This window comes from Natator depressus, chromosome 2 (assembly GCF_965152275.1).
Source record: "Natator depressus isolate rNatDep1 chromosome 2, rNatDep2.hap1, whole genome shotgun sequence".
NCBI lineage: Eukaryota > Metazoa > Chordata > Testudines > Cheloniidae > Natator > Natator depressus.
The window spans coordinates 32,790,153-32,804,888 of NC_134235.1; the positions used below are offsets into that span (position 1 = coordinate 32,790,153).

Sequence of the window (14,736 nt, forward strand, 5' to 3'; positions counted from 1 at the left end):
ACTACATATGTAATGACTGAAGGATGTACATTGGAGATCTGACTGTAGTCCAGAAGCTGAGGAGAATTTTGCCCCCTCTTTAACGCTATAAAGCAATAGGGAGACAGTAGCTAGTCCTCTAAATTTGGGGGTGAAAGAAATAATATAACTTTGGGGTTACATGCAAGAAGAACTCCACGTCATAGCAGCCATCTGGGTTCATGTAGTCAAAAATGAACTAAGGTTTGTGCAGGGATGTCACAATAGGGTTAGAGTTTATTATGTGTCTGGCACCAGAGGCATGAGTGACATTTCACAGAAAAATAAAATAAAAGGTTCCTGCCCTGAAGAGCCTAAAATCTAAATTGACAACAAGAAGGAGTTTTTAAAGTATGTCAGGAACAAAAGAAATCTTAACAATGGTACTGGTCCATTACTAGATGGAAATGGTAGAATTGTCCATAATAATGCAGAAAAAAGTAGATGTGTTCAATAAATAGTTCTATTATCTATTTTTGGGAAAAAGAGATGATGATGATGGTGATGATTAAATACTTACCATTTCAATAGTAGCTAAGGATGGTTTTAAATAGTAGCTATTAAACTTAGAAATTTTTAAATCAGCAGATAACTTGCACCCAAGAGTTTTTAAAAAGTTGGTTGAGGAGCTCTCTGTACTATTAATGTTGATTTTCGATAAGTCTTGAACACCAGAGAAGTTCCAGATGACTGGAAGAAATCTAATGTTATGCCAATATTTTAAAAGGGTAAGTCGGATGACCAGGGTAACTTATAGGCCCATCAACCTTGGGCAAAATAATGGAACAGCTGATATGGGACTCAATTAATAAAGTATTAAAAGAGGTCATATAATTAATGTCAATCAATATGGGTTTATGGGAATTAGATTTTATCAAACTAATTTGATATCATTTTTGGATAAGATTACAAGATTGATTGAAAGCACTGATGTAGTATACTTAGACTCCTGTAAGGCATTTTTCTTGGTATTGCATTATATTTTAATTATAAAACAAGAACAATGCAAAATAAATATGTCACACATTAAATAAATTAAAAATTGGCTAACTGATAGATCTCAAAATGTAACTGTATATAGGGAATAATCATTGAATGGATGTTTCTAGTTGGGTCACGCATCGATCAGTTCTTGGCACAACACTGTTTAACATTTTTATCGATGACTGGGCAGAAAACATAAATTTGTTACTGATATAGGTTGTGGATGACACAAAGATTGGGGGAAGCGGTAAATAATGAGGAGGAAAGGTCACTGAAACAGAGTGATCTGGTATGATAGGTAAGCTGGGCATAATCAAACAATATGTGTTTTGATGCTGCCAAATGTCAGGGTGTACATTTAGGAGCAAAGAATGCAGGCATACTTACTGGATGGGAGACTCTCTCTGGGAAAAAGCGACTCTGAAAAGGACTTGGCTGTCCTCAGATATAATCAGCTGAATATGAGCGCTCAGTGAGATGCTGTGGTCAAAAGAGCTGAGCAATCCTTGTATAAATAAACAGAGGAATATTCACTAGCAGTGTGGAGGTTCTTATATCTCTGTATTTGACACTGGTGCAACCACTGTTGAAATACTGTGTCCATTTTTGGTGTCCACAATTCAAGAAGGATGCTGAAAACTGGAGTAGAGACACAAGAATGATTAAAGGATTGGAAAAATTCCTTATACTGAGACACTCCAGTAGCTCAATTTCTTTAGTTTATCTTAAGGGGTGACTTGATCACAGTCTGCAAGTACCTACAAGGGGAACAGAAATGAGGGCTCTTTAATCTAACAGACAAAGGTATAACAAGATCCAATGGCTGAAGCTGAAGCTAGACAAATTCAGATTAGAAATAACGGTGCACATTTTTAACAGTGAGGAGTATTAACCATTGGGACAATTTACCAATTTACCAATTTACCAATTTACCACCACCACCAAGGGTTGTGGTGGATTCTGTGTTACTGAAAATCCTTAAATCAAGATTGGATGTTTTTCTAGTAGATATGCTGAAGTTCAACCACAACGATTGGACTTGAAGCAGGCTTAATTCAGGGAAGTCCTATGATCTGTGTTATACATGAGTTCAGATTAGATTATCACAATGGTCCCTTCCAGCCTTAAAATCTATGAATCTACAAAATTAGATGGATCACATAATGAGCAATGGCAACAAACTATTGGAAGGTAGAAGGAGAGGAAACTGATGATGGTGGAGAAAGGAAATGATGCCCCTGAGAGTGCATTATTATAAAGAAATGATTGCTAATTTTGATGCCTTTGCAGAAATGGTCAAATAATTCATTGTCAATAGTATTTGTTGTGAATCTTGGCAATTTATCAAATCTAATAATTATTTGTGCATACATTTTTGATTTAGAAGAAGTTGAATTGAATTGAGCATTGACTAAATGAGTTTCATAGATTTATAAAATTGGAAATATGTATGTTTTAATTTCACTTTTAATTGACTGAACAAATAATTGTATTGCCATTATCTGCTTAGCTGCAAGTATTTATTTAGAATGTGCAAGGGACAGAGTCATTTATGTGATGTCTTGTGTATTTAATGTTCTTTCTTTATTTATGTATCTTAACAATGTGTCAGGGTGCAAGGCATGTGTGGCAGTAAATAAACTTGACTTGACTTGACCTTTGGGTGGCTACACTGACATTCATGATGAAATGGTCTGTGACATGATGAAATAGTCTGAGTTTGTATATGGAAATAAAGAATGTGTTGAAAAGCAACATTTAAATTGTATTGTCTCCCTTTAGAAACATTGCTGTATGGGGCAAACAGAAAAATAGGAAGGAATGTGGTCTAGTGATTAAAGCGGGGACCTGGAGTGAGGACTTCTGGGTTCTGTCACCGACTCTTTTAGTAGCTGAAAGGAAGGATGGTGTTGTGGTTCATAGATTCTAAAGCCAGAAGGGCCACTGTGCTCATTCAGTCCGGCCTTCTGTATAACAGAAGCCATAGAACTGCCCTGAATTAATTCCTGTTTGAACTATGGCAGATCTTTTAGAAAAACATCCAATCTTGATTTAAAAATTGCCAGGGACAGAGAGTCCACCGTGACACTGACTAAATTGTTCCAATAGTTAATTACTTTCACTGTTAAAAATGTGCACCCTATTTCCAGTCTGAATGTGTCTAGCTTCAACTTCCAGTCTGCTAGAGTGAGGAGTCCATTATTAAATTTCTGTTCCTTAGGTAGGTACTTACAGACTCTGATCAAGTCACCTTTTAACCTTCTCTTTGTTATCCTAAACAGATTGAGTTCCTTGAGTCTATCACTATAAAGCATGTTTTCTAGTCCTCTAATCATTCTCATGGCTCTATGTAGTTAAGGCCCTGGATTGGGACTCAGGAGATCTGGGTTTAATTTCTAGTTCTGTCACTTGTGTGACACTGGACAAGTCATTTAGGTCCCGATCCTGCAATCACTTATGCACAAGTTTTTATTTCAGTACATGACTAGTCCCACTTAATTTTTCTGTGCCTCCATTCCCCATCAATAAAATGGGTATAATACTACTTTTTCGAGTAATGTTCCAGTGGGTGCTCCATTTCAGGTGCGTATATGCCCCGTACACCTTTGATCAGGAATTTTCAGTGGTCGTGCCCATTTGCTCTGCACATATACCCTTGATACCCTCATTCCCCTTAGCAATGGAACATAGATCAGCACAAATAAACCTCCTTCAGTTCTTTCTTGACCACCTTGGCCTGAAACAGAGTATATTATGGTGCCCGTTTCTAGATTTCTCCATGCATAGCTTACTTCTACTGTTTGTTTTGGTTTTAGTCTACTATAGTTGTAGTTTTATTTTTAATATTCTTCATTTTATTTTTTCAAGGGGTTTTTATTTAGTTAGACAACCCTGTTACTCCTCCCATCCCCATCTTACCATTTGTGTGACAGGTCCTCCTCTCAGGAGTTGTTTCCCCAGAATATGCCTGGGACCTTTGGATTCAACTGCTGCTTCCCTTCTCGAGAACCTATTCTGGTCTGTGACAACCTATTCTTGTTGCATCCATTGTTTGGGAGATATGCACATCCCATTTAAGTGCAAAATCTGTTCAACGTTCAAGAGTAGATCCAGAAAAAGTCTATTGGTACCAGAAAGTTCTAGGCCATTAAACTATTCCATTCTCTGGTACTTCCTTTCTCACCAGTATTGTCAAAAAGGGACAGACAATCAATGCCACCTCTGTCTGCTTCCCCCTGGGACTAGGCTGAGGACATCTCTTTGACTCTCATATTTCAGTACAGGGATCACCTTGTTATCAGCCTACAGCCATCTCTTCAGACATTTTTTCTGAGAGATTTCTAGACCCAGACAGACTCATGATCTTGATTATCTGTCCTGGTATGAGCAACACTGGTTTCCCCTCCCATTCCTTATGGACCCCTCAGTGGCCATACTGGGGCCCATAGGGTGCTTATTTTCAACAGTTTTGTAGAGCTCCCAACTACATATGGGGATCACCACAGGAAACAGTCTCCTGCTAGACCTGTTCATCAACAATCTCAAACCAAGATGAGTCTTTCAAGGGACAAGAGGTGAGAGCTGATAAAGAAGTAACACCACAAACTCATATCTCCTTATACTTACCAGATGAGACTGTGATGCCCCCTTCCCTCAGTTGTTGTGCAGATGATTTTTATACAATTTCAGGAGCTTATGAAAAGGATCACCAAATCACTTCAGATCCTTTTAGAGAAGGTTCAAGAAGAGTGGCCATATATATGAACAAAGCCGTGCTTGAACCTGCCAAAGCTATCTGGCAAACCCCAGCCACCATACTCCCAGCATGTAAAAGAGACAACCAAAAGCTCTTATGTTCCAGCTAACTACTCTGGTGGAGGGTGTGTAAATAAAAATTCAAACTTTTTGGTTGCTGATGCCATCAACAAGTGTGGCAGGCAACATCATTCTAAAGCAACATCATGATAAAGATGAAATGTCTAGATCTCTTTGGTTGTAAACGCTACTCACCCATGAGTTCAGGATTGCTGCCACGGGATCCCAGGCTTGGTACTGTCAAACAGCTCTGAATCAACCCTTGGCTTGATTCATCTCACTTCTTACCTAGCATTACAACTTCCAATTATTCCCTACTTGTTAAATCAGGACTCAGGTAGGGTTCTCTACCCTGATGTGAACATTCTGCAGCTCAGAGGTTTTTTTCCTAATGGTCCTCTGGGACAGAAGTTTTCTGTTCCACAGAAGTGCCACAGGTTTTGTTAAACAGCAGAAAGGACTCTACCATGAAGACTTATCTGCAAAAATGGAAGAGATTTTGGCATTGGTGTATACAACAACAACAAGTCTTTCCTGTCTATTCTTCCCTCTGAGCTAATGTAGATTACCTGTTGAATTTGAAGAAGCCTAGATTTCCTCTAAATTCCATTAAGGTTCATTTAGTGGTTATCATAGTCTTCCATCCTCCGTGGAGGAGTTTTCAGCATTTGCCCACTCCAAGACTTCCAAGTTCATTAAAGGGTTGATTAACCTTTTCCCACAAAACAGAAAGCCCACCACAATGTGGGATTTAAATTTGGTCCACAATTGTTTCATGAAACCAAACTTTGAGCCACTAGCCAAGTGCTCCTATCTACACTTGCTTATGAAGATGGCCTTTTTAGTGGCTGTAACCTCTGCCCAATGAATTGAAGAACCAGGGCCATTAGTGGCACATTCCCCCCTTTACAAGTTTCTACAAGTGGAAAGATTTCCTTTAGCCACATCCCAAGTTTGTACCTAAAATATCCTCAGAATTCCATATCAGTCAGGTCATCTTTCTTCCCTAACCCACATCAAAACAAGGAGGAAGCCACCCTCCATAACTGAGATGTTAGAAGGGCATTAGCCTTCTATTTGGACAGAAACAAACCAATTAGAAAGTCTCTCAGACTGTTGCTTTTGTGGACAGAACTAAAGGATCCACAATTTTCATCCAAAGACTATCAAAGTGGGATTTGGGATGCATCTTCTCTTGCTATGAGACTGTTAAAGTTCAGCACCCTCCTACAATAATAGCCTATTCTACCAGATGTCAGTCTACATTCATGGCACTGTTAAAAGACATACCAATTGCAGAAATTTGCAGAGGTGCCACTTGGGCTTCCATTCACATCTTCCCAAACACTATGTTTTAGTGCATGCTTCTAAGGCAGATGCTGCTTTTGGTACTGCAGTTCTGTTGTCACTCTTAGATCTGGCTTCAAAGCTCCCATCTCTTTCAGAGAGTACTGCTCATGAATCACTTGAAGTGGAGCACCTATAGGGGCCTTGCATAAAAAAGGAGAGTGTGACAGTCTTTACTCCTATGTTCACCCTTTTTACAAGCCTATGATACTTTTTGTATAAAGTATGCCTTGTGAGGTATCATTTGAAAACTCATAATCTGCTGAACATTATTGTCCTGGTAAAAGATGTGTGGTAACATTGTACAGAAAGTTGTAAAATTCTGCTGTATAAGATATGTTCCAAGTCTGGAGAAACAGCTTCAGACCAGTTCCCTAGAGACAAAAAGCTAGCCAACACCTCAGCCAGATGTCAACAAAATCAAATGGACTATCCCTTGGTTAAGTGGCCATTCTTTGGCAGGAAGAAGGATGTGAGCAAGAAATTTACATATTGGCAAAGAAAACAGCTGCAGTTTCCCATCTCTCAGACAACCTGTCTCCTGATCCCCAGCTGAAGATGATCTTCAAAGGGAAAAGAGAACTATGAGAAATGGGAAGAGAGGCCCCAAAATACTCCTACCTTTCTCTCTGCTCACAACAGCCACAATACATGAAAGGCAAAGAGACAGTCTTGGTTGAAAGGATTCCAACCAGCGAGACTGCAAAAGCATGTGGTGAGAGAGACATTTCACTTTGAATTCACTTAGCTTGTTAAATTACATGTTAGTTGTGTTTTACCTTTTATTTTCTTTGTCACCAATTCAGACTTTTATGCCTCATTACCTGTAATCACTTAAAATTTATCTTTCTTTAGTTAATAAACTTGTTTAATTGTTTTATCTAAACCAGTGTGTTTGAATTCAAATGTTTGGGAACCTCCATTTGAGATATCAGGGTTTGTGCATATCATCTTTTATTAATGAAATGACAGACTTTCTATGAGCTTGTATTATCCAAAAGAAAAGAGCTGTGTACTGCAAGATTTACATTTCTGGTGACAAGCCTGTGACTTGGAATTTTCTGTTGTCACTCTGCAATATAATTCAGCAGTGTCTGACTAGAGCATTCATATAATTCAGCTGGGAGTAATTTACATGCTAGAGGCTGTTTGTGGAGCAGATCAGGAGTGGTTGCTCTCACAGCAAAGCAGTGTAAAAGGCTGGAGAACTGAGGGGAAACAGCTGTTCAGCAGTCCAGATTATACCCTGGGTAATGTTACAAAGAGTTTACTTACCTTGTACAGTAACTGGAAGTTTTCAAGATGTTTGTCCCTATGTGTGCTCCACTACTAGCCCTCCTTCCCCTCTGCCTCGGAGTCGTGGGTCATGGGACTTTGCAGTAGATAAGGAAATGAGGAAAGTTCATCCATGCTGCTCTATATACCCTTGGTATGGCACAAGGGTGTCAAGAGCATATTAGCAAACCAAATGGGCACTGAAACAAAAAATCTCTGATCAAAGGTGCATGGAGTGAATGCATGTCCAAAGTGGATAGGTTGCCAACCCTCCAGGATTGCCCTGGAGTCTCCAGGAATTAAAGATCAATGTTTAATTAAAGATTATGTCATGTGATGAAAACTCCAGGAATACGTCCAACCAAAATTGGCAACCATAGAAGTGGAGTACCTATACGGATAAATATCTCCAAGAACTCCAGTCACTGTACAAAGTAACCTCTCCTTCCTTTATCTATCTTGTCTTTTTAGATTCTAAGCTCTTTTGAACAGGGAGAGTCTCTTACTATGTACATATACAGCACCCACTGCAATTTGTCCCACAATCTTATAGTACATATTGGATGATCTTGTGAAATGTAATAACTGAAGGCTCATCTACATGGTGAGTTAGTATACAGCAAGCTAGGGTGTGAACCTATAGCACAGCAGTGTCCACGCACTAACTCATTGTATAGACAAGTCCTTAATATTGTGGTTTCCCAATAACTGTAAATATAAATGATTGTTTACGTCAGTGCAACTTATTCTTCCACAAGACATTTTAAAATAATGTGTTACATTTTGAGATTGTTCCTTGCTTTCAGTGCTTTCACTTTAAACTTTTTTGAGGGGGATGCAGGGTTACCGATGCCCATAATTGATTGCCTGCTATCTCATTTAGTATGCAACTGCCGGAGGAAAAAGGAGAATCAGAGAAATGAGTACAGACATAGCAGACTTGCCAGTCTAGGCATTACACAGGAATAGGTAAACCAAGTGAAGTTTGTTTAAGCAGACAAGTGTTTAAGCACACAAGTGTTAGCAGATTCAGCACAAGAACAGTCATACCATATACGAGGAAGATTATGATAATTTCTCCAGGAATACTTTTATTGGACACTACCTCCATTCTTGTGTGCCAGAAGTAATGAGAAACACAGTGCCACAGGATGGAGTTTTAGACACACTTTTTGGTTTCAGTGAAGAGCTTGATTTTTCTACTCCATTATACTAGCTTTATTTCCTATGCCTTACTGTAATTCCATTGACTTCAACAGATGAAATGACGTGGAGAATGAGGCCCCAGCATTTTACTGGATTTAAAGAAATATGGGAATATAGGTAATACCAGACCAGACCAGTGCTCCATCTACTTCACTGGCAATGTCCAGTGCTTGATACTAGACAGGAAGTTTCAAGAAAACTTGTAGTGGACAACTATAGAATAACCTGTCCCACAGGGGAAATTTCTCTCTAACCTCTCACAGCTAGAAGAATACAGCTGGAGAATAAGGATTTTAAATCCCATTTCTCTCTCTCTCTCTCTCTCTCTGTGTATATGGATGTGATTATATATTTGGCCAGACTTTTCTTAGTACAATGATAATACTTGTCTTTACCTGTTGAATAGATCAAAGGCAAAGTAAATCACACTGTCTATGGTTAAAATGTCCAGACTTTTTAAAGATTACTTTTAATGCAAGCGGTTAAGATAACTTTTGATGCAAGAGATTCCCCTCTCCCTGACCTAATTCATACCCTGTTCCCAAGCACATCTAAACTGAGGCATCTCAAAATATAAGTAAAAATCCCCTTTAAGATGCTATGGTATGGATTGGATTAGTAAAAACACTGTGTACCTTGCAATGCAGTTTGCCTAAATAAAGCTTTCCTTCTTCCCAGGAGGGTTTCAAGAGTGCTGTCTCCATGTTCTACTTCATCACCTTTCAAAATGACATTGGCCCTCACTGGAAGTCTGTGTGTTGGCTTCGGTAGTGGCCTGCTAACCTCGCTAGAATTATCAGGAAGGTTTATGAATAATGTTATACATGATGCAGTCATGCTGAGTTATCCTGCTGGCTTACATCCTGACAAATGTAACACATCATTTGTATGGTAGAAAATAGATTACTGGCTACACTAATACCAATAGAATAGACAATATACAGAAGTATGCTTAAAATGTAAGGCAAATTGAAGTTGGCTTTTTCCTGCATTGTACTGAACAACTCTAAAGAGTCCCTGTCAACATGGTCAGGCCCAATATGTAACCTACAATAACAATAATATCCTTTTCTTTATACTATTATTCTGATACCAGAAAGACTATTTGAGCTCCTAGCTGAAGGCTGCAACATGTAAAAAAATCAGCTTGCTCACAGGGTAACCTTACAGGTTTATTTTTATCAGTGTTGTGCACTAGCTGTACTTCCCGAGACTATTCCATTCTAATGAGTAGACAGGGTTTAAAAATGTACAGGGAAGTCATATTCTCTGTCTACTCACACACAAAAAAAGGAGCAGAGAGTCATTCAAGTTACAGCTATGGCATTTTGATTGAAAGCATTATCAAGGAATAGTACTGCATAATTACTGCAGTAGACAATTATAGATCATTTGGATGGTAAAGTCCATTAGAACAAAGACTATATATCCCCTTTTTGTCTTGCAGCGCACAAGGCTTTTACTTAACCAATAATAAATCATTGATGTTGGTTTCATTTTAACCACAATATTTTTGTTAGTGCCCCTTTAAAATACAGCGATGATTGAAAACTTGGTAAACTCTTTGTTCACAGACCTTCCATGAGGGTAACCTGTTAATGGTGAATGAACTTCTGAAGATTTGTGGAGTTAGGTTGGATCTGATAAACCTTCAAACTTATCTGAATTTCTTTGAAATCGTTTGGTCTCAACACCAGCCTAAAAAAACCCCAAACAGGATTTTTGTGAGCAATTTCTAGAACTTCCTTGCTGTAAAATCATGGGTGAAACTCTGGCCCCACTGGAGTGAAAGGTCATGACAGCAACCTTTCTCATGCTATTTAGGTAATTCTGTCCTTTCAGACCAGTCAGCGCAGAAGCCTCCAGTCTAAATAAAGTTTTGAGTTTTGCCCAGTTTTGAGAGATGGTTCTCCCTGGTTCTTAACAAAACTGAACCAAATTCTGTGGGCTTACATCATTGGTGAATGTGTCACAGGGAGTTCACCTGTCCTCAGAGCATATTCTTGTCCTTCATATCTTTGAGGCTTTTATATCTAGGGAAAAAAACATTGTAGAGATACAGGTCACTACATACACATTCCTTAACAATTTACTAGTTTTGCAGTATATAATACTATTTTCATCTACATAGCAAAGCATAAAGTAACCAGGCACTATGTCACCCCATCTTTGCACCACATGTTGTTGACACTATCCTCATAAATATAAAGATGTGTTATTGCTAAAGCAATAAAACATCTGCAGGCTGCCTCTCTGCATAGACTCCAAACAGGGAAGCTCTATGCATTGTCATCTTATTCTTCCTTGCCTGACATGGGCAACGTTACTATAAATAAGACACAGTGAACTGTCATCGCCATGGATTCATTTACTGTTATGTTAAGAAACGTATGATGTAAAACAAACAATGCAGCAATCCATGTTGTGGCAGTCAACCCTTCTTTTCTGTGAAAACATTAAGACATAGACACAGATGTAAAATGTTGTATGGTTAGAACTAAATTCTGTCCTATACTGCCTGGGTGGCCTGATGGGAATTTAGAGAGCATCTAATCTTCCCTTACCCTTCAGCCGCCCAGAAAAATTCCAACCTAGCAACCTTGAGAATGCTACCAGCTACTCCCCTGTCCCGCACAGCATGGCCCTAACAGACATGTGTTCCAGACAGGGTGCATGATTCTCGTTTTCAAACTAGTTACATTATTACAAATTATAACATAATATACCATAAAAGTTGAAATGAGAAAGTCAAAATGAAACATTTCGGCCATATTGCAATGAACTATTTTGATAATTTCCCATGAAGATTTTGATGGAATTTACAAGTTCCTGCCAAATGTTAAGTTTTGTTGCATCATCATTTTCTGACAGAAAACTGTTCAGTCTTAAAATTTTTGATGAGCCCTGGCTAGAAGAGACCTTTAAAATCATCTAGTCAGACTTAGTACATAACATGAGGCATAGAATATCACCAAGTGATTCCTGAATAAGCTGTAGCTGAGCTAGAGCACCCATCTTTTAGACCTACATTCAGTGTTGTTTAACTTGTAGTGATGGAGAATTAACCACATCCTTTGGCAATGTATTAAAATAGTTTACTACCTTCACAGTTAAAAATGTGCACATTGTTTTCATTTTGAATATTTCTAGCTTTAACTTCCAATATACTGTATCTTTTTATATATTTGTCAATGAGATTAAAGAGCCTTGAGTATTAGTCAACTTCTCCCTTCCAGCTGGGGGCAAGGATGATGCCAAGAAAGTGGTACTCTGCTTATGTAGCTCTGCCTGGCTTTCACGGAAAGGGATGGGACAAGCTTGCACAATATATTTCCTTGAGTGTCCTGTTAAGGGCAAAATTCATAACGTCTGGGGAAAAGAGATTTGCTATTGGATTTACTTAGGGGTTTGTTTTGTTTTAGCTTTAAGCTTTATATTACTCTAGTGTGTACAGCAAATCCAGGGTCTGAGTTTAATCTTTACACTGTTATCATTTGTAACAACTCACATTAAGACCCCATGATATTTAATAGAAACAACTCCATAAGGATTTTATTACATTTCTCCGTTAGCTTAAATGACCTGAAATAAAATAGGCATTTTGCCACTCATCTATTACCCAGCAGTAAAAACCAAGGTGCGGGGAAAGAGAAAATAAATAAAATCTAGGATTAACTTGGATAGGAAGTGGCCTATTGGTAAGTTTGAGATCAATGGTTGGGTTCATGATATGAGAAACACCTCCTTTGGCATATACAGTAGAATCACTGATCAGAAGTTCAGCAGTTGGGAGGTTTTCATTTCTTTATCTAATATTAATAAAAACCTTGATTTGCTGAACTCCTACAATAATGCCAAAGTGTCGGCACTGACAAGATTATAGGATGGTAGTTACATATATCCTAGCTGTCCTGTTGCATCCACAACTCCTTTTGATCTTTATAAAATGAACATGGGGCGGGGGGAAGAGGAAGGAATACAAGGAGGGGGAAAGTGTTTGCATACATTTATTCTAAAATTAGCCATAACATTTGATGAAAGCAAGTCAGTTATTTTTCTACAGTTGTACTCAAGATTTTCCTGGCTGAGGAGATATAAACGATGAGAATTCAGAATGCCTCTGAGTTACCGTATGAGTCATCATCTTCATTTTTTGTTGTGCAAGGAAAGTTCCTTATGAGGGATTTTGACAAAATAGGGATCCCACATTAAGAATCCGACTTCCTGATTTACCTTTTGGGAAAAGAAACTCCTTTGCAATATGGAAGTGGGTACCGCTCACCTGTGCAAATTTTCCTTTCCCATCTTCACAAGCCACTTAAAATCTCCTAGGACCCTACAAGTTGAGAATCACGATTATGACATGAGACAACATTTTATTAAAATTATACAAAAGTTTACACAAAGTACTGAATTGATTATTGGGTTATTTTTAACTAAAGTTGTCCTATAATGCATTACATTCTAATGATCTGGAAGTTATTTGCACTGGATTGATTATTCCAAGGTTATATAAGATGTCTATACCTTGTTAGCATGCCTAGACACAAACCAGTTAAACTATCTCTTTTTCAGTACATTTTCAGCATCATTTTCTTCACTACAAAGGTGTGTAAATTTGTCAGCTGTAACTCTAATTTTCCATTTAATTATTATAAGAGACAGTGTCTTTCATATCAGACAGACTGCAGGCTACATTTCTTTGTTTCTCCCAATATTTTAGCATATCAGTCTCATGTGAAGCAATTAGAAGAGTTCACAGGAGTCTTTGAGAGGAAAACATAAGACAATGGCACGAGGGAACAAAGTTACAGTTTTAGGCACGGGTCCTAACAAGGCGTGCATTAGTCTTTGTAGGATCAAGGCCTTAGATTGCAATTTAGGAGCCTCCTGCTCTGCAAATGTAATGCACTGCTAATAAGCCAAAGCTTACGGGAGGATTCCATATGAGACCATATGATAAAAATAGATGCAAGTAGTCTGGGGATTATTCTGTGTTTCTCTTATATTCTTTCAAAAATGCTTTCTTGAATCCATTAGACTATTGTTTAGATTTTTTTAGTATTGGCTCCATATCCCTTGGCTGGTTCCCCATTGTTCCCAAGTTTTTACCTTCTTGTGCTCACAGCTCTACACAATGCTGCTCCAGCCTACCCCACTGAGCCCATCTCTTATCACATTGCCCCATCCACTCCACCAACAACTTCCATGCCCTGTTCATCTTTTCTCCCTCTCCTGACTCTACAACTTTTTTGCACATGCAAAAAATATAGTTGGAACTGCATGCCTTATTTGGATGCTTAACTATCTGCCCAAAGTGGATAACTACATGTACAAATTGCCAGCTAGGTACATAACCAGCCTCTTGTGCATGCAGTTCCCTAAGGTGAGTGTACAAATTAGGAATGCAATCACATGTACTTTTGCACATGTAACATACTTTGCACTGTTTAGAAAGCGAGATCCTAGATGTCAATCACGTTTAGATGCTAGAAGGAATATACCAACCCCTTGGCTAACGTTTTAAAGTAAAGTTATGGCCATGAGTTTATTGCCTTTTTTAAACATGAGTAATTCATGTGCTGAACTCTGCATACAAACAAATGATAAAATCAACACCAGCTTCTGTATCAATGTATATTAATACTAATTAATGTCTGCTGTTTTTTTTTAAAGTTTACTTGAGCATAAAATATTAGAAATGGAAGAAAGGCATAAAGAAGAGTTGGATACTTTGAAGGAGGAAAAAGAGAACCTTCAAGGCTTAGTCTCACGCCAAAGTTACATAATCCAGGAGCTAGAGAAGCAGTTAAACAAGGCAACTAACAACAACAGTGTCCTGCAGAAACAACAGCTGGAATTGATGGACACGGTTCACAGTCTGGTCAGTCTTTGTTCCAAAGAAGGAGGTAAGAGAGTAACATCTTTAAAAGTCTCAGAAATTTCTTACTAGAGCAGTGGTTCCCAAACTTGTTCCACCACCTGTGCAGGGAAAGCCCTTGGCGGGCTGGGCCGGTTTGTTTACTTGCCATGTCCGCAGGTTCAGCCGATCACGGCTCCCAGTGGCCACGGTTCGCTGCTCCAGGCCAA

The 14,736-nt window shown here is 38.6% G+C and overlaps 1 protein-coding gene across 2 annotated transcripts in view; it reads left to right on the plus strand.

Moving 5' to 3' along the window:
• ANGPT1 (angiopoietin 1) overlaps positions 1–14,736 on the plus strand; it is a 206,673-nt gene that overhangs the window by 100,997 nt on the left and 90,940 nt on the right. For both annotated transcript variants that reach the window (XM_074943948.1, XM_074943949.1), the window contains exon 4: positions 14,323–14,555. In XM_074943948.1, coding sequence (XP_074800049.1) covers positions 14,323–14,555 — 233 coding nt within the window. The remainder of the gene's footprint in view (positions 1–14,322; positions 14,556–14,736) is intronic.